At 41.6% G+C, this 25,521-nt stretch overlaps 1 protein-coding gene across 6 annotated transcripts; it reads left to right on the plus strand.

Moving 5' to 3' along the window:
• Positions 1–5,654: 5,654 nt before the first annotated feature.
• Positions 5,655–11,149, plus strand: LOC106608982 (serine/threonine-protein kinase kin-29). 6 transcript variants are annotated; one of them, XM_045721810.1, is made up of 11 exons: positions 5,655–6,122; positions 6,796–6,950; positions 7,154–7,231; positions 7,317–7,339; positions 7,450–7,553; positions 7,633–7,716; positions 8,124–8,185; positions 8,320–8,394; positions 9,039–9,093; positions 9,492–9,680; positions 9,827–11,149. In XM_045721810.1, the coding sequence occupies exons 2-11, from the start codon at positions 6,946–6,948 to the stop codon at positions 10,700–10,702; spliced, it is 1,551 nt and encodes a 516-aa protein (XP_045577766.1). In that variant the 5' UTR covers positions 5,655–6,122; positions 6,796–6,945; the 3' UTR covers positions 10,703–11,149. The 6 variants fall into 6 exon arrangements, with proteins under 6 accessions (XP_045577766.1, XP_045577767.1, XP_014062753.1 ...); XM_045721811.1 differs by having other exon boundaries at positions 6,800–6,950; XM_014207278.2 differs by having other exon boundaries at positions 6,806–6,950.
• Positions 11,150–25,521: the final 14,372 nt, after the last annotated feature.

Consider the following 25,521-nt stretch of genomic DNA (forward strand, 5'->3'; position numbering starts at 1 on the left):
TAAATATGGATTATTTCGAACAAAAACAACATTTCTTGTGGAAGTAGCAGTCCTGGGAGTGCATTCTGACGAAGATCAGCAAAGGTAAGATAATATTTCTAATACTAATTCTGAGTTTAGGTGGCCCTGAACTTGGCGGGTGTCTGTATAGCTCGCTGTGATGGCGAGCTATGTACTCAGAATATTGAAAAATGTGCTTTCTCCGTAAAGCTATTTTAAAATCTGACACAGCGGTTGCATCCAGGAGTAATCTATCTATAATTCTTTAAATAATTGTTATATATTTTGTCAACGTTTATGATGAGTATTTATGTAAATTGATGTGCACATTCACCGGACGTTTTGGTGGGAATACATTTTCTGAACATCACGCGCCAATGTAAAATGCTGTTTTTGGATATAAATATGAACTTTATCGAACAAAACATACATGTATTGTGTAACATAATGTCCTAGGAGTGTCATCTGATGAAGATCGTCAAAGGTTAGTGCTTCATTTAGCTGTGTTTTGGGTTTTATTGACACATGTCCTTGCTTGGAAAATGGCTGTGTGATTATTTTTGTCTATGTACTCCCCTAACATAATCTAATGTTTTGCTTTCGCTGTAAAGCCTTTTTGAAATCGGACAATGTCGTTACATCAAGGAGAAGTGTATCTTTAAAATGTAAAATAGTTGTATGTTTGAGAAAGTTGAATTATGACATTTTGTTGTTTTTGAATTTGCCGCCCTGATATTTCACTGGCTGTGTCCCGCAGGTGGGACGCTAGCGTCCCACGTAGCCCTGAGAAGTTGCATTAATTAATCTTCACTATGTAAGGCGGGCTGGTTGTGACAGAGATGTAAGTGCAGTTCCTGGGGTCGTTCCTATGATTGCAGTCCTCAAGTGCTTTCTTTGTCTCAAACTCTGTGGTTAAAAAAAACAACAACAAAAAGTCCCTTTAACTTTTTTCTTCCATACTTTGGGCCTTGACTCCTAGCTGTGCAGCTTGACCAGGAGCATATCAGAACTCTTATAGGCCAACAGGAATTTATTCCTGGTCATGGCTAACGATGTGTGCTGAAAGTCGGGAAGCAAGTTCAGGGAGTGAGTGTTTTAATAAATAAACACAACATAATACAAAACAAGAAACACTAACAACGCACAGACATGAACCTGAAACAGAAACAATAACGCCTGGGGAAGGAACCAAAGGGAGTGACATATATAGGGAAGGTAATCAGGGAAGTGATGGAGTCCAGGTGAGTCTGATGATGCGCAGGTGCGCTTAACGATGGTGACAGGTGTGCGCCATAATGAGCAGCCTGGTGACCTAGAGGCCGGAGAGGGAGCACACTTGACAATGTCACATGGTCAGGATGTAATCAGTGCCCTACTTTATGGTCTCACTGTGAGAGAAATATTCAGGGAGTTAATAAATCATAGATAAAAATACAGTTATTTTGACATAACATTCAATTGAATTCATTCAATGTACAATAACCTAAATAAGTATGTGTGTGTACACACAACTACAAGGGAAATACAAAATGTTGTTTAAGTTACTAAAGTCACTGAAAAGTTGCCATGTGACTTTAGAGGATTGTGGGTAATTCAAAGTTCTAGATGTAATGTTACCGTATGCAATGTTGTAGAGATGTCTGTAGCAGTGGCGATTTTAGCGTGTAAATCTTGGTGGGGCAAAACAAAAATGTGGGATGCATGCCAGCAAAGCCACAACACAACACTAAACAATACATGAATTGCACTATAACATTGACAAACGGTGCCCACAAACTGTTAGGGCCTACATAAAGCCAACAGCAGAGTCCCAACACCTTACCACTGCTACACCTAGCTTTCAGCGGAGCCTTGTCTGGCAGCAAAACAGTTCATTCAGCCTCATTTACTGCCTTTTAAAAAAACATAGCTGATATGGCTGACTTGCTCAAACAAATGTGGTTTCTACTGACAATTGAGATGTACAAACTATGGCATAAAGGGATGACAAGCGGATAAGAGGCAATCCATAATTTTGATTGAGACAGAACTTTTGAAATGTACAGTGACAGAATTCAGAACATGGGCTGTTCTTACAGTGTACTCCCTGTACAACAAGTCAGAACCGTAGGATAAATAAAAGGGGGCATATAAACAGACAATGAAAGCTCTTATAATATTCAATGATTACATTTCTCTTAAACAGGTTATAGGCAACATGTGCACCACCAAGTTAGAGCAGTAGGCGAAATTAAGAGGTGAAAATAGACCAAATTATTAGGATGAGGCACATTGAACGCCGTTTGGGTCTTTGCGTGTCAAAAAAGATACGTTATATAACACTATTTGACCCGTTAAATAAGCTTTTAATTTGACACGTCAAATAACACAATTCTATTATAGAATGTTGTGTGTGTTGAATTTGCACGTGCAAGCCAAGCTCCACCACTACTATCAGTAGCACTGTCAAACCTGTACAAAAAAAGTTGGCAAACAAGCACAGACCGGGTCACAAACGATGTGTTTACAATACCGCGTTGGTGAAAATAGACCAAATTGTTAGGGTGAGGCACATGGGCTACTAACAGCTTACTACACAACATACACTTAGTATTACTTTCTTAGCTACAGTATACATATCGCCCTTGCATATTACATCATTTATGCAGCAGCATACAAGACATTTTTGGACTCACCTTGTGAAGGTGACGCAGCGGTCCTTTGTGGCCAGATTTGGCCAGAAGTGTGGCATTATCTGGATTTATGGTGGGAATTCGGGGAAAAAAACTCACAGCCACTCCATTGGATAGCAGGCTAAAGTTAGTAGTTGCTTTGCAATGCTTGCTGATAGCCACTGATTCCTTCCAAACGACTCATTGTTGAATTTGCGATTTCCAACTTGTTGTATAATCTTTATGTCCAATGGCTGATGAGCACCGATACATTTTATCTATAATTTCTCTTCATTATTTATCTTCATATGACAAGGATTAAAAAGGATTTGCCAGTAGATTGTCGACTTGATTCATGATGATGACTGCTAGCTAAGACTTTGAAAGTAAGATGTTGACTGTGTATAATGTAATTTGACGTAATTTTATCTGTAGCCAATGACCTTGAACTTTCTTGGAAGTGCACTTGTAATATAACTCTATGGCAGGACCCAAAGGGCTGAAATTTTGGATGTCTACCCTTACTAAGCACTTAAACTTGGCGATGACGTACTGTCCCCATGAGTGACAGAATACTGAGCCAGTCACGGCGCAACGCTCCTATTTTCTGCTGGCTCACCCCACCACCACAGAAAGCACTGAGCTAGGCTGAAACACCTGCATTTTGGAGCTGCCTTACTCAACAAAACAAAAAAGAGACCCTGTGTGTACGCAGCTTTATTAAGTGAATGATATATATTTGTTTTAATATTGTTTGCAAACTGATATGTGACACGTATTAATGCCAAAATAACATGCAAAACAGGCAAGCCCCCCCCCCCATAAAAAAATAATATAATATAATATATGACGGGTCGCCACTGGTCTGTAGAAAGAAAAGTAGATAACACTTTATTTGAAGGTACAAATATTAGCCACTCATTTGTAGTTTATAAGTGTTCATAAGTATCTTATAAGGCCTTTATTACGTCTCATTAGCCATATATTAGGCCTTAGTTATAAGTAATGCATTACTGGCCAATCTTTAATAACCCCTTTGGCATAATTCATATTTAATAAAGAGCAAGTTACACAAGAAACAAACTCTTAGCAAGCTGTCTCAAGGAGGGGACTAATAAGGGCGTAGTACCTCAATATGTGTTTCCTAGGTTACACTTCAGAATAGGGAACACATATTGAGGTACTGTTATTATACAGCTTACTAAGAGTCTGTTTGTTGTGTAACATGCTATTTTTAAAGGTCCAACGCAGCCGTTTTTATCTCAATCTCAAATCACTTCTGGGTAACAATGAATTACCTTACTGTGACTGTTTTCAATTAAAATGGTCAAAATAAACAATAATTGCTTCTTCGCAAAGGGAAATAGCTCAAGCAAGACATTTGCTAGGACTGTCTGCGAGTGGTCTGAGTGGGAAGGGGATTTTTTTGTTGCTGTTATTGACAGAGAGGTTTCGAACACTCACTACTGAGTTCCAAACTGCCTCTGGAAGCAACATCAGCACAAGAACTGTTCGTCTGGAGCGTCATGAAATAGGTTTCCATGAACAACCAGCCGCACACAAGCCTAAGATCACCATGCTCAATGCCATACGTCAGCTGGAGTGGTGTAAAGCTCGCCAGCATTGGACTCTGGAGCAGTGGAAATGCGTTCTCTGGAGTGATAAATCGAGAATGCTACCTGCCCGAATGCATAGTGCCTACTGTAAAGTTTGGTGGAGGATAAAATTACGATCTGGGGCTGTTTTTCATGGTTCGGGCTAGGCCCCTTAGTTCCAGTGAAGGGAAATCTTAATGCTACAGCATACAATGACATTCTAGATGATTCTGTTTTTCCAACTTTGTGGCAACTGTTTGGGGAAGGCCCTTTCCTGTTTCAGCATGACAATGCCTCCGTGCACAAAGCGAGGTCCATACAGAAACGGTTTGTCGAGATCGATGTGGAAGAACTTGACTTACCTACACAGAGACCTGACCTCAACCCCATCGAACACCTTTGGGATGAATTGGAACGCCAACTGCGAGCCAGGCCTAATCGCCCAACATCAGTGCCTGAACTCACTAATGCTCTTGTGGCTGAAGGGAACTCCATATTAATGCCCATGATTTTGGAATGAATTGTCCGATGAGCAGGTGTCCACATAGATGCATGTCGCCACCTCTGTGTCCGAAGGGGGGGAGGAGAAAAGTAGTTGAGTGTCATCCACATAGGACCCAAGGTCTGTCTTGAAAAATGTATTTGTTGTCAATGGGTTAATTCATTGTAGTGGCTTCAGTTGCATGTTACTTCAAGAATAAACTAGTAGTAACTTCTCTAACACACTGCTCTCGGCACTTAACCTGATTGAATAGAGCTTTAACCAATAAACAACCAATAAAGAACCTGAGAGTGTTTGTAGGAGACTGTAGAGTAGACAACAGTACCTCCACACGGCAGTGTAGTGTGTGATACAACTGTGATATGACTTTATATGCCGCCTTTTACAGACTGTCCCAGATTGGTGAGAGCTATCATGTTTGTCGTGTTTTTAGGAAGAAAAGGGTCACAAGGACCACCTGGTGATGTGGGACCAGCCGGACCTAAAGGCGAGATAGGGGAGACTGGAGGTAAGCAGCAGTCCATCTGAGAAACATTATTGGAATATAAATGATCATGTTATTTCAGTTACCAAGGTTGAAGATACAAATGAGTCTAGTGTCATGTTCTTTCACATACAAGACTCCAGTTTGATCAGCCATTCGCTCTCTTAGAACCATTAACTCAAAGCTAGGTTGATATTACTTGTGATGCAAATATTGTTACAGTATGTGAAATTTAAACAAGACTATGATATTTTTCCCCACATAATCACTCAGAGGTAGAGCTGGACAGCCTACCTTTGAATTCCTTTTCACCTTTAACCAAAGACAATTCCCAAAGCAATACTACTCTACCACATCTGCCAGCTAGTAAGCAGAGCCAAGCAGCTAGCAAACTGTTTTAATGAAACAAAAGATTTTAAACCGTTTTCTCAAATCTGTTAACTTTTTAATATGAATTTGTAATTTCTTTTTAGCAGTGTGCCAAAAAGGAAAACACAGAATTATTTCACCCTGTTAAACTGTTCAACTGATAAAACGCATGTGTTTCAGGTACAGAGGACGATAAAAAGCATGTCAAAATAAACAAGTTGACGACAGTATACAGCTCTTGTTTCGACACTCGAACATGTGAATGCTTTCACTTCAGCCTAAAGGCATTTATGAGTTCTTGTAAATCACATGATCTGAATGCTTCTCTATAGTCCCTCCCAGCGGACACAATGGCTGATAGTTGATCCAGCATTGCTGAACATGTAATGCGGATATGGGTGTGGGTGGGTTAGTTTGATCATGCCACGGAAGCAGAGGAGCCCTGCATATAAGACTGGAACTCCTTATCAAATCATAGACTAGGTAAACCAAGAGCACAACCAGCAGACAAACAAGCAAAGGTAAGCCTGTGTAAATAACATATACACCTTACTGGTTTGTATTACGGCAAACAAATGTGTTTATACACTGAGTGTACAAAATATTAGGAACACCTGATCTTTCCATGACATAGACTGACCAGGTGAATCCAGGTGAAAGCTATGATCCCTTGCTGATGTCACTTCTTTAAACCACTTCAGTCAGTGTAGATGAAGGGAAAGAGACAGCTTAAAGAAGAATTTTAAGCCTTGAGACAATTGAGACACGGATTGTGTATGTGTGCCATTCAGGGGGTGAATGGGAAAGACCAAAGATTTACAGTAAGTGCCTTTGAACGGGGTATGGTAGTAGGTGCCAGGTGCATCGGTTTGAGTGTGTCAAGAACTGCAACGCTGCTGGATTTTTCACGCTCAACAGCTTCCCCTGTGTATCAAGAATGGTCCACCACCCAAAAGACATCCAGCCATCTTGACACAACTGTGGGAAGCATTGGTGACAACATAGGCCAGCATCCATGTGAATCACTTTCAACACCTTGTAGAGTCCATGCCCAGACAAATTGAGGCTGTTCTGAGGGCAAAAGGGGGTGCAACTCAATATTAGGAAGGTGTTCCTAATGTTTTGTACACTTAGTCTATATTGCAATTTATTTTATTGCTTTTCAAATAATATTGCATTGCTAATTGACATGAGTGAGACACAGATTCCAGTGAAATTTAAAGATGGGGAAAACACAGAGTGTCCTTGAGAAGAAAGGATACACTACCCAGAAGGAGGTAGAGAATGGTGTTATCGCTACTGACAAACATGGTGACCAGTTCGTCATTAAAGAGATCAAATTGAATGAGGTAAGTGAGAACTATTTGTTATTTCTGAATTGATTACATCTTAGAGTTTTTTGGAATGATCACAGAGGGATAGGATACATTATTGGTTTTCAATTATAGGCAACTCTGCAGATGCAACAATAATGACATGTATTCATAAAGATAAACTAAATAATTAACATGCCTATATCTTTCAATAAGTCACATATCATTTGTTTTGACAGACATCTGTCTCGAACTCCAGTGCTGAAGAAATTGTCTCAGTGGTTGAAAGCCTCAGACAGATTAGTCACCCCCACATTGTAAGCTACAAAAACTCATTTCTAGGTAACTACATCATTATCGTTGTCGTTACATTTGTATTTAAATGTATTTTATTTGTTTCAGAGACAATGTATTGGAATTACAAGGTAATACAGTATCAGCAACTTCAACAAGTGAACTACTACAGTATTAATATGTTTCACAATTAGTATTCTCAAGTAGTATTCACACACAAACTACTAATACATTTTCACAGAGGATAACTGCTACTATATAGTGACAGACCATTGTGCAAAGGGAAATCTCTCTCAGAAGATACAAGAGCAGATGACTAACCCTACAGAAGAGTACTCTGAGAAGGTAGCTGAAGTAATAACTAGAAAATTCCACACCGCAACTGTTTTTATTTTAGGCTAAATATACTTTGATACCTTCACAGATTATGGACTGGTTTGTCAAGATCTGCATGGCCCTGAAGCATGTGCATGACCAGGGCCTTCTTCACAGAGAACTGAGACCCCAGGTAATGCTAATAAAACATCATGCAAAGGCAATTAGTTTAAAGATAGCCTGGAATTTTTTTTTAAGAAAAAGGAGGGTTGATAAAATGTCAGGTTTTATGTAAAGCCTTGTTATTATTTTTTTATTTTATTAAAATGTAACCTTTATTTAACTAGGCAAGTCAGTTAAGAACTTAAGAACAATTTCGTATTTACAATGACTGCCTACACATGTAAAGCCTTCTTAAACAATCAACTGCACGTTATGATTTGGGTGGGATTGTTGACTTGGAATTCACAGCAATACAAATAGAAATGATTGCAAAAACTTATGATATGATTCATGTCAGTGAAAAAATGAAATAATGGAATGTCATAAACTGTTGCTTAATGCCTCAACTGTACAATTATATTTTATTATCTATACTAGAGCATACTCCTCACAGAATTTGAAACACTTCGTTTGGGAGCGTTTGGAAGTGTCAATGAAAAGTATGTTACTTGGCACATGATGAATTTACACAACATATATTAATAGTTAAATACATTAATAGTTTAGCATTTTTGATTACATAAATGAGTATTTGAGTATTTTTTTGTGTTCATGTTCCAATTTTTTTTATTAGGACTACCAACGAGGATGGAATGGTGGGTTATTTAGGCCCAGAGATTCTAACTGGTGAAATGTATGACACCAAAAGGTAGAAAATATTTTAGATGTATATTTAAATATATATTCCAGATTTTTTTTTAAAAGATATTGATTAAATAGTTAGTAATTACCCAAAATGTTGAAGGTATAGTGAGGTGAGAATGAAATCACTAAAGCTAACAAAACATTTCAGGGTGGATAATCAATCATTTACTATAACTTGAACCTTCTGTCACAAGGCCTATGATATGGTATCATAAAATGACATAAAATGTGTCAAAGTGATGTCACAAGCCATACTGTATGTTAGGTAAGCCAGGCCAATAAGATGACCAAGACAATAAGGAAAATGTAAAATAAGTTGACATTTGCATTTGCAGAGATCAGCTGTCATGGCTGTTACTACCCACACACCCACACAAACACACACACACACACACACACACACACACACACACACACACACACACACACACACACACACACACACACACACACACACACACACACACACACACACACACACACACACACACACACACACACACACACACACACAGGATATGTTCATGACATATCTATGAAGGCTTTATAATGGGGTTATAAGTGTTAAAATATAAGTGTGAGGGTTATGCAGTGTAAAATAATGAGAATTACATGAGAATTAATGTATTTATTTTCCATCATTTGCAGTGATATTTGGTCCTTGGGATGTGTGCTGTATGAGTTGTGTATGCTTCAGGGTGCAGTAAGTAATCCTGCATTCAAATGCCCATTGTAATTTCGCATTTTCCAGTTGGTGAAGTTGAGTGTAGTCAAATGGTTGTAAAGTAGGAATAATTCTTCAACGAATGAAATAATAGCATCTACCCAGCTATCTTAAGATAGCTAACATTGACAAAGTTAAACTAACTACCTGTATTTTATCAAAATTATTAAGATTGTAAGATTGCTCTGTATAGTCACTTTTCAGCTGAAAAGTTAAAAGATCATATACCAAAAGTTGTAAACTCGGGTTGCAAAATTCTGACTTGAAGGGTGAATCAACATCCAATTATTCCGACACATATTGAATGCATTCTATGTTGCCTGTCCACCACCTAGCTAAAGGATATTGGGTGATCATAGACAGTTCTTTCTTCACAGTTCACTGCGGAGAACACAATCAACCTCATCCCCCAAATATTGGGAGGTTCTTACCCATCTCTCCCAGAGTGCTTCTCATCTGAGCTCCGCGACCTCCTGTGTGACATCTTCCAACAAAACCCGACCATTAGGCCTTCAGCTGGTGACATCATGGCAAAACCCTTCATTATCAGTTTCATCACAAAAAAGGTTTGCTATGCAATTGCAATCAATCAATCAATCAATCAATCAATCAATCAATCAATCAATCAATTGTTCAATATGTATGTTTATCCATCCAACCATCTACATTTCCATTCATTCATTAATCTAAATGTATTCATGCATTTCTATAGAGTGAGAAAACTGTGGCGGAACTCCAGACCACCTTGGAAAAGTTGAGAACTCTGGCAGACGGCTTGGAGAGTATGCACAAAGGCACCACCATAGGCAGTCTGACGGGAGGTGTCATTGGGGCAGCTGGAGGAATCACCTCTATAGTGGGGCTCATCCTGGCTCCCTTCACTCTGGGCGCCTCCCTGATCGTCACTGGGGTAGGTATTGGGGTGGCTGTCGCTGGTGGAGCCACAGCCGGAGTATCGAACATCACCAACATGGTCAATCAGTCCACCGACCGCCTAGCCATCAAGAACATCATCAAGGAGTTCCAGGAGAAGATGAACTCTGTGGTGACATCTCTACAAGACATCGCTGAGGGTTTGGAGACACTCATGCAAAGTAGCTCTTCTCAGATAAGACGTGCCGGTTTCAATGTAGAGGCCGCTGCTAGAGCTGGGGTGAGGGCTGGGAAAGGCCTTGCGGGCACAATAGAGCTCTTCAGACTACTCCGGGTGGCCAATATTGGCAAGGTGGCAGCCCAAACTGCCAGGGCAGTGCGTGTGGCAGAGGTGGCGACAGGAATATTTTCAGCTTTTTTTGTAGCGGTTGATATCTTCTTCATCGCCATGGATGCCAGAGAGATCCACAACATCCGACAGGCGAAGGCGAATGAACAGCCGGGTGACACCAGTAAGTTAGAAGTGATGGACACAGACTCCACCACTGAGCTGAACCCTGCATGTGAAGAACCAAAGGCTGAGGTCAAGTCAGAGACCATGAAATTCATCCAGACGATCAGACAGACAGCTGAACAGCTACAGGAGAGCCTGGATGAACTGAGTGATGTCATCTCATTCATTCCTAAGATAGAGGACTGTTACTTAGACGACTGACCTACTCAGTGATGGTACGAGATGCATAAACAACAGATCCAATCATACTTTAATATTGAACTTCTCTGTAATAGACCGGTATGGGCAGATGTCCTTTTTGATAGCCAGAAACTCACTTTCATCCTTAAGACATGGCTTGTACAACTCAGTTATGATAACTAAGTGGTACAGATCAAAATCTATATCACAGACATTTCTACTTCTGAAATGATTCATTTTATATCATAACTGTCGGGATTGATTTGATCTGTATATTATTTTCATGAAACAAATTGTATTAAAATAGTAAGTAACTGCAAAATGATCAGTTTCAATCTATTAATACATGAAGGTGTATGATGAATGTATGGAATTATGTTAATAAAACATTGACTGAAATGTTTCTGAAACATTATGCATGAACGTTTCTTCATGGTAAAATAATAAAGATCAGTACAATGCACCAAATCTGTCTTTTGGCCTGATGGTAGCATTTTTCATGGCAAAATACACACTGGTAAACCCTGTTGAAGTACAAACAGATATATTTCAAAAACGTTCATATTTAGCAGCCTGTTAGTATCCGGTACTTGTTTGTGTTGCACCTGTATCCTGGAAAATGGACATGTCTGTGAATGGCCATCTGTAAACACACACAAGGAAAGACTTGACCTCAGGTGAACCCAAAGAATCACATTAACCGTGTACACATTCTCCATGTGGTCCTGTGTGACTCAGTCGGTAAGACTTCAGAGTCGTGAGTTCAATTCCCATTGGAGTCACAAATTGTTCTGTAAGACGCTGCATAAAAGCATCAAGCTAAATGACAACATCCATGCTGCCTAAGAATACTCTGTTTGAATAGTTCCATTTTATACATTTTTCATGGAGTCCTTGAACATGTCTCTTTTTTTCCCTGCGTCCTAACGACACTGTAACATTGCGTAATGTTTCACATGGAAAGGTATATAAAGGAAAGAGACAGCACAACGAGCTACCCAGGTAGCCGAGAGGTTTTGTGTGAATTTTGATACTATTTGCGTACAAGTTGTAGAATGAAGGACTGACTCAGACCCTGGTGCTGCCGTGCCTGTGTGGGACTCAAACGCCCAGTGAAGATGCTGGAGAAGTCAACCTGAATGACATCACGGTACAGATTCGGCTTGAACAGGCACAGGGCGTAGAGTGAAGTTCTTCTCAGATCCAAGCACCAGCCCTAGCCAAGACAATCAGCGGCTGACAGCCAGACATGTGTAACCTACTGATGGAACTAGGAGCCATGAAGGCCCGACTGACAGCTACAGAGAACAGTTGGAGGAACTGAAAAACATTGAGGCTGTTGTTGACTCCAACAGGGGTAACGAAAGTAATCCAAATAAAATGTTTAAACAGATATATTTCTATATCATGTATTCAAGGGTTCAGAATGAGAATGTGTTTGTTTTTGAGCCACATGCCTGTAAGCTGAAGATAAAGTTTTGAACTTAAAGGGGAAGTTCGGCCATTTTTATATGTGGCCTTATTTTCACTCTTTCTGTGCATGTAGTTGTTCCCCCAAACTGTTTTTAAAATGATTTGTATATTTGGTTTAGTTACAGAGTCATCACTTGCCATAGGTTACAATACATTATTAAAATGTGTCTAAAACATGTTATAACAACCCAACTAATATTACATCAGAATCTCTGTCTGGATAAATATGAACAAAAACTTTTTGGGGGGGATTAACTAGAAGCACAGAAAGAGTGAAAAAAGGTCACATGTAAAAATGTGTGAACTTCCCCTTGAAACTTGGGAATCAGCTGCTAACAAAGAAAATGTCAATGATAGTGTTGTTTGATCAAGCAGCACAGCTCACAATCATGGAGACCAGACTGTCAGCTGCAGAGAGCCAAGTGGAAAGACTGAGGAACATGAAGGTGAATGTTGCTCTCCAACACAGAAAGAACCAATGTAATCAAAATCTTTTGAACAATCACTTATTTTTGTGAATATACACTGCTCAAAAAATAAAGGGAACACTAAAATAACACATCCTAGATCTGAATGAATGAAATAATCTTATTAAATACTTTTTTCTTTACATAGTTGAATGTGCTGACAACAAAATCACACAAAAATAATCAATGGAAATCCAATTTATCAACCCATGGAGGTCTGGATTTGGAGTCACACTCAAAATTAAAGTGGAAAACCACACTACAGGCTGATCCAACTTTGATGTAATGCCCTTAAAACAAGTCAAAATGAGGCTCAGTAGTGTGTGTGGCCTCCACGTGTCTTTATGACCTCCCTACAACGCCTGGGCATGCTCCTGATGAGGTGGCGGATGGTCTCCTGAGGGATCTCCTCCCAGACCTGGACTAAAGCATCCGCCAACTCCTGGACAGTCTGTGGTGCAACGTGGCGTTGGTGGATGGAGCGAGACAAGATGTCCCAGATGTGTTCAATTGGATTCAGGTCTGGGGAACGGGCGGGCCAGTCCATAGCATCAATGCCTTCCTCTTGCAGGAACTGCTGACACACTCCAGCCACATGAGGTCTAGCATTGTCTTACATTAGGAGGAACCCAGGGCCAACCGCACCAGCATATGGTCTCACAAGGGGTCTGAGGATCTCATCTCGGTACCTAATGGCAGTCAGGCTACCTCTGGCGAGCACATGGAGGGCTGTGCGGCCCCCCAAAGAAATGCCACCCCACACCATGACTGACCCACCGCCAAACCGGTCATGCTGGAGGATGTTGCAGGCAGCAGAACGTTCTCCACGGCATCTCCAGACTCTGTCACGTCTGTCACATGTGCTCAGTGTGAACCTGCTTTCATCTGTGAAGAGCACAGGGCGCCAGTGGCGAATTTGCCAATCTTGGTGTTCTCTGGCAAATGCCAAACGTCCTGCGAGGTGTTGGGCTGTAAGCACAACCCCCACCTGTGGACGTCGGGCCCTCATACCACCCTCATGGAGTCTGTTTCTGACCGTTTGAGCAGACACATGCACATTTGTGGCCTGCTGGAGGTCATTTTGCAGGGCTCTGGCAGTGCTCCTCCTGCTCCTCCTTGCACAAAGGCGGAGGTAGCGGTCCTGCTGCTGGGTTGTTGCCCTCCTACGGCCTCCTCCATGTCTCCTGATGTACTGGCCTGTCTCATGGTAGCGCCTCCATGCTCTGGACACTACGCTGACAGACACAGCAAACCTTCTTGCCACAGCTCGCATTGATGTGCCATCCAGGATGAGCTGCACTACCTGAGCCACTTGTGTGGGTTGTAGACTCCGTCTCATGATACCACTAGAGTGAAAGCACCGCCAGCATTCAAAAGTGACCAAAACATCAGCCAGGAAGCATAGGAACTGAGAAGTGGTCTGTGGTCCCCACCTGCAGAACCACTCCTTTATTGGAGGTGTCTTGCTAATTGCCTATAATTTCCACCTGTTGTCTATTCCATTTGCACAACAGCATGTGAAATTTATTGTCAATCAGTGTTGCTTCCTAAGTGGACAGTTTGATTTCACAGAAGTGTGATTGACTTGGATTTACATTGTGTTGTTAAGTGTTCCCTTTATTTTTTTGAGCAGTATATTAAATTGTTCAGAATGATAATCAACAGCTGCTAAAATACAGAATGTCATATGTATTGTCATAGCTCAAGTAGCACAGCTGACAGCCATGGAGAGCAGACTGGGCACCAGTGAGAGCCTGATGGAGAGGATGGAGAGTGGAAACTGAGCATAAAGGTGAAATGTGCATTGTATTTTCACCTGTCTACATTTTAAAGTGCCATCATCATTGACCAGTAGGTCAAACAATTAAGTACCTTACTGTAATAGATGTCCAATAAAGTGGTCAAAAAAATTGCTTTTCTAGTGGTCTGAGTTGGGAGAGGAAAACTGAAAACTAGCTGTTATTGGTTGATAGGTTTGAAACTGTCTTTGTTATTTGACATTTACATGTTTAGTCTTTTAGCAGAAACTCTTATCCAGAGCGACTTATAGGAGTAATTAGGGTAAAGGGCACATTTCACCTTGTTGGCTCAGGGATTCGAACCAACAACTTTTGTATTGGTCTATTAACAAATTTACTGTATGGTGATTTCACAATGGAAAACCAAAACTCTTGCCCATGCAAATCTGCTGATTAGAAGGTCCTGTGTAGACAGGAAAAAACAACACTGATCCAATTTTTTTTTCATCAGCTGTTGTGCAATATGAAATATGATCTGCCTAAAAAAATGTTATTACATATTTGTTGAAATTCCTTTTTTTACGTTTCAGGAGAGGAAGCTTCACGATTTGACATTGAGGATCAACACTACAGAGTTCAGAGAGGAACAACAGCAAATCCTGCTGGATGAACTGAGAAGACAAATTGAGGGTAAGGGACAAGGGATACTGAATAAGAAAGAGTTTACAGAAAAAGCTGTATACAGAACATCTCAGGAGACACTTTTATGGAGTAAAATAGTTTAAGTCTGTGCAAAAATACAGTACAACTCATTGTAATCTGGCAGTGTGATTTAATTCGTAAATTTAGTAAACTGATTATAATGCAGGTTGTTTAAGCAAAGTTTCAAATTGATTCAACTTGCAATATTATATAATTTTTTTACCTAGATCTGTATATAATCTGAGTGTACCAAACATTTCTAACACTTGCTCTTTCCATGACATCAACTGACCAGGTGAATCCAGGTGAAAGCTATGATCCCTTATTGATGTCACTTGTTAAAGTCACATCAATCAGTGTAGATGAAGGGGAGGAGACAGGTTAAAAAATGTTATTTTAAACCTTGAGACAATTGAGACATGGATTGTGTATGCGTGCCATTCGGAGGGTGAATGGGTAAGACAAAATATTTAAATGACTTTGAATGGGGTATGGTAGTAGGTGCCAGGCGCACCAGTTTGAGTGTGTCAAGAACTGCATCGCTGCTGTGTTTTTCCACGCTCAACAGTTTCCCGTGTGTAACAAGAATGGTCCATCAACAAAGGACATCCAGCCAACATGACAAAACTGTGGGAAGCATTGGAGTCAACATAGGCCAGCATCCCTGTGGAACTCCTTTGACACCTTGTAGAGTCCATGCCCAGACGAATTGAGGCTGTTCTGAGGGCAAAAGGGGGTGCAACTCAATATTAGGAAGGCGTTCCTAATGTTTTGTACACTCAGTGTATATGACTGTTTAATGTTTTTGACGCCTTGGCGGTCGGTGGACTGACTGACCATGTTGGTGATGTTCGATACTCCTGCTGTGGCTCCACCAGCGACAGCGACAGCCACCCCAACGCCAACCCCAGTGAAGATCAGGGAGGCGCCCAGAGTGAAGGGAGCCAGGATGAGGCTGACTATAGAGGTGATTCCTCCAGCTGCTCCAATAACACATCCCGTCAGACTGCCTATGGTGGTGCCTTTGTGCATACTCTCCAAGCCATCTGCCAGAGTTCTCAACTTGTACAAGGTGATCTGGAGTTCCTCCATAGTTTTCTCACTCTATAGAAAATTAATTTAGACAGATCATTTGATTGAATGAATGAACTTATGGATGAATGGATTAATTAATTAATTAACAAACAAATTATATGAAAAGTTCATATGGTCTTGCATAACAAACCTTTTTTGTGAGGAAACTGATAATGAAGGGTTTTGCCATGATGTCACCAGCTGAAGGCCTAATGGTCGGGTCTTGTTGGAAGATGTCACACAGGAGGTCGTAGAACTCAGATGAGAAGCTCTCTGGTAGAGATGGATAAGAACCTTCCAATATTTTGGGGATGAGCTTGATTGTGCTTGCTGCAGCAAACTGTCCAGAAACACTGGTTAATATTACACAGCATTTAGCATTATCAAGAGGCAAATATGGAGATAGAGGTGTTACTTACTGCACACTGAAGCATGCACAACTCATACAGCACACAAGGACAAAATATCACTGCAAAGGAAACAAAGTACATTGATAAATCATTATCCATCGTAATTTCACATTGAAGGCAAATGTCTAACACTATTAGAAATTGAGTCTTCGCTTCTGTCAACCATTTGACGTCGCAGGGTTGAAGTTCCCCTTTAATATATGTTTGTTTGTTGTAATTTTGAATTTACCTTGTGGTTTCATAAAGTCCCCCTGTCAGAGTCTCTGGGCCTAAATAAGCCACTGCTCCATCCCCTGAAGAACCGGTAGCACTGGCAGGAAATAAACACATTAGCACACGGTCATCAAACAGGATGTAACTCTATCATGTATTAAAATACATTTTGACCAGTTTATTATTATCAAAAAAGTACCATGCTTTTCATTGACTCTTCCAAAATGTCCCAAACAAAGTGTCCCAAATTTTGTGAGGAATATATTCTAGTGTAGAAAAAAAAAAAGAAATATTTAGTTGAGTGAAAGAAACAAGAAATTAACTATTTATATCACATCAAATAACAGCTAATTGTCCCACCTAAAGGCTATATTCTGGAAAACTTCCACTGTGTTTTATATATATTTTCACACTATGACGTTGGAATAATACTGTGAAATTGTGAAAATTATGAGAATGCCCTTTTTGTGTAAGAGCTGTTTAAAAAGACTGCCTGAAATTTCAGCCTGTTTTGGTGGGATGGAGTTTTGGCCTGTCTGGTGACATCATAGACCAATAAGAAAGAGTTCCAAACCTCTCTGCCAATAACAGTTAAGAAATCGCTTTTTGCTTAGAAGCAATTTTTGTTTATTTTTGATCATTTAAATTGAAAGCAATCACAGTAAGGTGCTTAATTGTTATCCAGAAATTATTTGATATTGAGACAAAAATGGCTGCATTGGACCTTTAACACTTCTTTTTTCAAGAAGATAATTAATATGTACAACATTTAATTAAATCCGCCAGTTCATTAGTATTCTCAAACCTTTCCTCAGAGACCCCCAGACGTTGCATAATGCAGTTCTGGAATAGATCAAAACATGGAATGGCTGGGGGTCCCTGAGGAGAGGGTTGAAAACCACTTAGCAGACCAGTGTGTACCTGTGGTCTCAGGTCTCTGTGAAGAAGGCCCTGGTCGTGTACATGCTTCAGGGCCATGCAGATCTCAACAAGCCAGTCCATGATCTGGGAAGAATTCCAGTGCATCATTTAAGTTTAGTCTGAAACAAAACAGTTTTGATGGAGTCATGAATATAAATAGCTTCGTTCCAGGCTGACTACATTGCAGACGCCTGCCAGATGTCACAATGCCTGGATAGGTGAACATATCAGCTAAGATATGATACAGCAATCTGATGCCCAACTGTACAGTCGATGACTTGGCATGCAACCATTGGTTGATTCAATGCAACTTCTGCAATGTAGTCAGCCTGGAACGCAACCAATAGATTATTTGTTCAGAAACCTGTTCTTCCAAGAACGGGTTCCCTGTCTCCTTCCCATCTTTGATCTTCTGTGCGAGATTCCCGCCCTCACAATGGTCCATCACTACATAGTAACTTATATCATCTGTAAAAATGCATAGTTTATGATATTGTGAGATATATTATTATAGCGTAATAGCTCCTCTGCTTAAAATGTTTTTATGTTCATACTGTGGTAACTTGCAAACATATTGGGATAATGTTCCAGACACATATTAATCCTAGTCCTGGACTAAAAAGCATTCTCAATGGAGTTTAAATCTGTGTCTGGGAAACCATCCCTAACATCTTCCCCCCTAAACTGAAAAATAATAAATACAAATATTTCTTCTCAAGGACACTATGTGTTTTCCCCATCTTTGGTTTTCACTATGGTGTCATTGGCAACTCAAATGTCATATATGTATATCTCCAATGTCAAATATTTAATCTACAGTACTATTTTAATCATAAATAAAGAGTTGATATGTGTCATGTTCAAAACCTATCTTGTAACTACAGACATTATGCCCATTAGAAAATGTATTGTTTTGGAATGCAGTCTACAAACTGTATACATTATATTGTTCATGAAACGCAGGACTTCTCTTTTTGAATGTGTGTAAGCTTAACTTAGCTGGCCTGTCTTCCAGTAAATATGATCTCCACTCGTATGAGCCAGAGTGCCACACACAAGTGCACCTACTTACTTCGTGTTATATAAACACCCATGTCCGTTTCAGCTGAGAGAGTGGCAATAGCGGAGAAAGTAAAAAGGCCACGTCAGCGTGAGATAACAATGTGCCGGGAGCGCTACAGGTATGGAGAAAAAAAAATAACTCCACCGTTGCTCTTATCATTAAAAATAACAGTGTGAAATAGTTTGAAGAATCCACGGTCCAGGCACTCGTGGGTTTAAAGTTGAAAATGTTGAAAACAGCTTTATTTACTGGGCCTATAGCATATATTTTTTTTAAATCGACGTGTTTCAGCATAATAAGGAATGTACTGGTGGGAGGAAAATGGTGGAAACTCCCTTCAGCCAATCTTGCCCCAATCCAATTATTTTAAATGCATGAGAGAATGTAAAAGCGCACCCTTCTGGAAAAGGGAAGAGAATCGGAAACGCAGCCATGTAAGGTAGACAAACAATTCAATAGCCACCTGTGCTAAGGTGTGGTCTCAGAAAGTTGAGGTTATTCCAGGTCACCACTATGGGTAGCTACTAGGTTACAATCACATCAACAATGGAGAAAAACAATGAAATCAAATTGTATTTGTCACATACACGTGTTTAGCAGATGTTACTGCTGGTGTAACGAAATGCTTGTGTTTCTAGCTCTAACAGTGCAGTAATGTCTAACAGTAATATCTAACAATTTCACAACAATACACACAAATCTAAAGTAAAGGAATGGAATGAAGAACATTTAAATATTTGGGCGAGCAATGTATGAGTGGCATAGACTAAGATACAGTAGAAAAGTATTGAAAACAGTATATACATATGAGATGAGTAATGCAAAATATGTTAACATTATTAAAGAGAGCGCCGTTCATTATTAAAGGGCAGCAGCCTCTAATGTGCTAGTGATGGCTATTTAATAGTAATTAACAGTCTGATGGCCTTGAGATAAAAGCTGTTTTTCAGTCTCTCAGTCCCAGCTTTGATGCACCTGTAATGACCTCACCTTCTGGATGACAGCAGGGTGAAGAGGCAGTGGCTCGGGTGGTTGTTGTCCTTGATTATCTTTTTGGCCTTCCTGTGACATCGGGTGCTGTAGGTGTCCTGGAGGGCAGGTAGTTTGCTCCCAGTGATGCGTTGGGCAGACCGTACCACCTTCTGCATTGGTGCAGTTTCCGTACCAGGCGGTGATACAGCCCGAGAGAATGCTCTCAATTGTGCATCTGTAAAATGTATCAGGGTTTAAGGTGACAAGCCAAATTTCTTCAGCCTTCTAAGGGATAAAAGTCACCTTGTCCGAAAGAGATTTACATGGTTATCAAAATGTCACTCCAGGGTTAGCCTACACGAAACACATCCCTTATTTTAAGTGTTTCTAAAATCCCGCATGGGAAAAATGAATGGTGGAAAAACTATTGGAATTATTTCCCTGTTTGACCTCTGGGTCTTATGACACCTCCACTGTGGGGCTCTATAACATACAAGTAAAAAAAAAAAGATTATTTTTTTGTCACATACACCAACCAGATAGGTGCAGTGAAATGTGTGGTTTTACAGGGTCAGACATAGTAGTGTGGCACCCCTGGAGCAAATTAGCCCTTAGAAACAGGGACACAGTTTTCTTTGCATTAAAACTTAGCAGTGATTAATACTGCCCAAGGAGAACCAGAATAATGTATGAAATACAGCCAGCCAGAGTATACAGACAGTGCTCACTCCATGCAAATATTAGTACACAAACATTGTTCAACCAGTCTGAAAATGCATTGCATATCATGCAAATGCTAGTTGCTGTATTCAAAACTCCCAACTGCATTGCTGTCTATTAGATACAGTAGAGGCTGCTGAGAGGAGAACGGCTCATAATATTGGCCAGAACAGAGCAAATGGAATGGCATCAAACACATGGAAATCATGTGTTTGAGGTATTTGATACCATTCCACTATTTCTGCTCCGGTCATTACCATGAGCCCGTTATGCCCAATTAAGGTGCCACTAGCCTCTTGTGATTAGATACAGTTAAGGTGGGCAGTTTGCTATTTTGCATAAGCAAATTGGGACCCATTGTCACAACTGTCGAAAGGAACAGACCAAAGTGCAGCGTGGTTGTACATTTTAGTCGTTTTGCAGCCACTCTTATCCAGAGCGACATACAGTAGTGAATGCATACATTTCATATTTTTTTTTATCCGTACTGGTCCCCCATGGGAATCAAACCCACAACCCTAGCGTTGCAAACACCATGCTCTACCAACTGAACCACACGGGACCTTGTAGTTCCACATTTTATTAAATCCGTGAAACTTTGCAAGACAAAATAACTGAAAATGACAAAACAACAAACCATGACGCAGAGAGAAACAAACACTACTCAAAATATATAATCACCCACAAAAACAGGTGGGACAAACATCAGCTTAAATATGACCTCCAATTAGAGACAACGACGACCAGCTGCCTCTAATTGGAGATCATACCAAACAAAACCAACAGAAATACAAATATAGAAACTGAACATAGAAATACAAAACATAGACAAACACCCCCTGTCACGCCCTGACCTACTCTACCGTAGAAAATGACCACTTACTATGGTCAGGACGTGACAGTACCCCCCCCCAAATGTGCGGACTCCGACTGCTCCTACACAAAACAACAACAAAACTCCCCCAAACAACAACCCCCCCAAAAAACAAAGACACAAAGGGAGGGTAGGGTGGGTGACTAATGTCTATGGCGGCTCAGGTGCAGTACCCAGAACCTTCTTATCCAGCGCAACCCCCCGTGGAGGAGGCGGCTCGGGTTCGGGGCGTAACCCCCGCTCCACCCGCTGATCCCTCTGCTTCTGTACCACCAGACTGTAGATCATCGCCGGAGGCTCCGGACTGGGGAGCGTCGCTGGAGCCTCCGGACTGAGGAGCGTCGCTGGAGGCTCCGGACTGGGGAGCGTCGCTGGAGGCTCCGGACTGGGGAGCGTCGCTGGAGGCTCCGGACTGGAGAGCCTCTCTGTAGGTTCCGGACTGGGGACTGTCGCGGCAGGCTCCGTGCCATGGATCATCACTACAGGTTCCACGCCATGGATCATCACTGGAGGCTTCGTGCCATGGATCATCCCTACAGGCTCCGGGCCATGGATCATCACTGGAGGCTTCGTGCCATGGATCATCCCTACAGGCTCCGAGCCATGGACCATCACTGGAGGCTTCGTGCCATGGATTATCACTACAGGCTCCGGGCCATGAATCATCACTGGAGGCTTCGGACCATTGATCATCACTGGAGGCTTCCTACGTGGAGCTGGAACCGGTCTCACCGGACTGGGGAGATGCACAGGAGACTGGGTGCGCAGAGCAGGCACAGGGTATACTGGGCCGTGGAGGCGCACTGGAGGTCTGGAGCTTAGGGCTGGCACCCCATCCTGGCTGGATGGTTATTTGAGCCCAGCAAGGGCGGAGCGCTGGCACAGGACGAACTGGGCTGTGCTGGTGAACAGGGGGTACTGTGCTTAGAGCAGGCGCAGGATAACCTGGGCCGAAGAGACGCACTGGAGACCAGATACGCTGAGCCGGCGCACTTCTTCCTGGCTGATGGCCAACTCTAGCACGACAACGGTGAGGAGCTTGCACCGAGCGCAACGGGCTGTGAGTGCGCACTGGTGACACAGTGCGCATCACCGCATAACACTGTGCTTGCTCGGTCACTCGCTCCCCACGGTAAGTACGGGGAGTTGGCTCAGGTCTCCAACCTGACTCTGCCAATCTCCCCGTGTGCCCCCCAAAACATTTTTTTGGGGGGGTGCCTCTTGCACTTGCCTCTTGGTGGATATAGCGCCTCGTAGTATCGCCGCTCCGCTCTTGCTGCCTCGATCTCCTCCTTAGGACGGCGATACTCCCCAGCCTGCCTCCAGGGTCCTTTCCCGTCCAATATCTCCTCCCAAGTCCATTTGTCCTGCTAATCCATACCAAGCTGCTTGGTCCTTTGGTGGTGGGTGATTCTGTCACGGCTGTCGAAAGGAGCGGACCAAAGTGCAGCGTGGTTGTAGTTCCACATTTTATTAAATCCGTGAAACTTTGCAAGACATAAATAACTGAAAATGACAAAACAACAAACCGTGACGCAGAGAGAATCAAACACTACTCAAAATATATAATCACCCACAAAAACAGGTGGGACAAACATCAGCTTAAATATGACCTCCAATTAGAGACAACGATGACCAGCTGCCTCTAATTGGAGATCATACCAAACAAAACCAACATAGAAATACAAAACTAGAAACTGAACATAGAAATACAAAACATAGACAAACACCCCCTGTCACGCCCTGACCTACTCTACCGTAGAAAATAACCAATTACTATGGTCAGAACGTGACACCCATAGGCAGTTAACACTGATATATATGTTTAATAAAGAGATCCAGACTCTGAATGTAAGTTTTCATAAATTTACGTGATATAAAAACAATGTAATTGTATATAAAGCATCATAAAATGTGTGGTTTGCATCACTTAACGCCTGATGTTACATATACACAATGTGAATTTTTAGAGCGTCTATACTTAGCCAAAAATGAATGTTTTTATTCGAAATTTTACTCAAGCATCTCTGGACATCTAATGAGCGTTTTGCATCCATTGAATTTCAGGAAAGAAGAACTACCGTGTTGCCAAGCTGCAGAGGCGTGCCATTTGGAATGAAGATTTCCAGTTTGGTATTTACAAAGATCCGCCACCAGATGGTGGCGAAGGTGTTTATTGGGATTTCATCTAGAAGAGAGTGATGTTATTTTATATTTTGATGGTTTACAGACACGTTAGCAGGTGTTTAAAGACACTGTTATGTGTATGTAACATCAGGCGGCAAAAGCATAAGTGCCTTAGTTAAGGGCACATCAACAGAGTATTCACCTTGTCGGCTAAGTTATTCAAACAAGCGGCTTTCTATTCCTGTGCCAATGCTCAAACTGCTAGGGTACCTGCCAGCATATTCACTGTCTTCATTCACTATTTCCTCTGAATCCAAAACAAAATGTGTCATCATTTGTGATCAAAATAAAACATTTTTCTAACTGTGGTATTTCAACAAATATGTGTTGTAATTCTACATATAAAGGGATTAAATATGATCAACTGTATGTGTTTCAACCCTATTGTCCTGTGATGCACCTGAAAAGCCGATGTTTCCAGCTGTGAGACAGGATTGTGTCGAGGCAGAGATCTGGGGAAGGGTACCAAAAAATGTCTGCAGCATTGAAGGTCCCCAAGAACACAATGGCCTCCATCGTTGTTAAATGGAAGAAGTTTGGAACCACCAAGACTTTTCCGAGAGCAAGCCGCCCAGCCAAACCAAGCAATCAGGGGAAAAGGGCCTTGGTCAGCGAGGTGATTAAGAACCCAAATGGTCACTCTGACAGAGCTCCAGAGTTCCTCTGTGGAGATGGGAGAACCTGCCAGAAGGACAACCATCTCTGCAGCACTCCACCAATCAGAACTTTATGGTAGATTGGCCAGACGGAAGCCACTCCTCAGTAAAAGGCACATGACAGCCCGCTTGGAGTTTGCCATAAGGCACCTAAAGGACTCTCAGACCTTGAGAAACAAGATTCTCTGGTCTGATGAAACCAAGATTGAACTTTTTGACCTGAATGCCAAGCGTCACGTCTGAAGGAAACCTGGCACCATCCATACAGTGAAGCATGGTGGTGGCAGCATCATGCTGTGGGGATGTTTTTCAGTGGCAGGGCCTGTGAGACTAGTCAGGTTTGAGGGAAAAATGAACTGAGCAAAATACAGAGAGATCCTTGATGAAAACCTGCTCCAGAGTGCTCAGGACCTCAGACTGGGGGCGAAGGTTCACCTTCCAACTGGACAACAACCCTAACACACAGCCGAGACAACGCAGGAGTGGCTTTAGGACAAGTCAGAACCCAGACTTGAACCCAACCGAACATCTCTGTATCGTAACAGAATGTGGAAAAAGTCAAGTGGTCTGAACGATTCATACATTTGCGTAACACTATTTTGCAAAAGAGAAAGTCTGACCTCTCTCAAGCTTGGCCTGTCTGGTTTTGAGCTGCTGAATATCAGAGAGTAAATGGCTGATCACACTGGAGTTGCTGCATGCATTTCAAAGAACACGACACCTTTCTCTGTCACTGTCTATGTTTTGGATTGCATCTCAACAAGAACTATCCCAACAGGTCAAGGGCTGCTGCTTACCTCCCGACTCCTCTATCTCCCCTTTAGGTCTGGCTGTCCCCACATTACCAGGGGGTCCCTGTGCCCCTATCCCTCCTTAAAGAACACAAACAACAAACATTTAATTTTGTACAGTTCATTCCCCAAACTGGGTCTATTTTTGTTTCTACTGGAAATTCTACAATGCTTTGATGTAAGTCAATACATTCTTGAATGTATTTACTAACATTCTTTAATGTATTTACTAGGCTTCCCCCGGCATTTAGAGTCAACTGTGAGGTCAGCAGAATGCTGAGAGACAACCTGGGCAGTGCCATCTAGTGGTCTCTGTGAGGAGAACAAGCTCAGACTCATTGGGCTTGCATGGCGGGGAGCTTACATCAACCCAACCTCTTGCCCTGGGCTCGTTTTCATCTATTGCTTATAATCAGAACACAGAGTTTCCATCCAGAAACAACCTCTAGCCCCTAGGATCTGTGTAGATCTGAAAGGATGGGATAGGTACGGCCAAAGTTCCACATAGCCTACACTGTAATGGGAAACTGTCATTTATAGAGTAATTCTGGGTATTATCAACAGTAAAATACTCTGTA

This window comes from Salmo salar, chromosome ssa07 (genome assembly GCF_905237065.1).
Source record: "Salmo salar chromosome ssa07, Ssal_v3.1, whole genome shotgun sequence".
Classification (NCBI taxonomy): domain Eukaryota; kingdom Metazoa; phylum Chordata; class Actinopteri; order Salmoniformes; family Salmonidae; genus Salmo; species Salmo salar.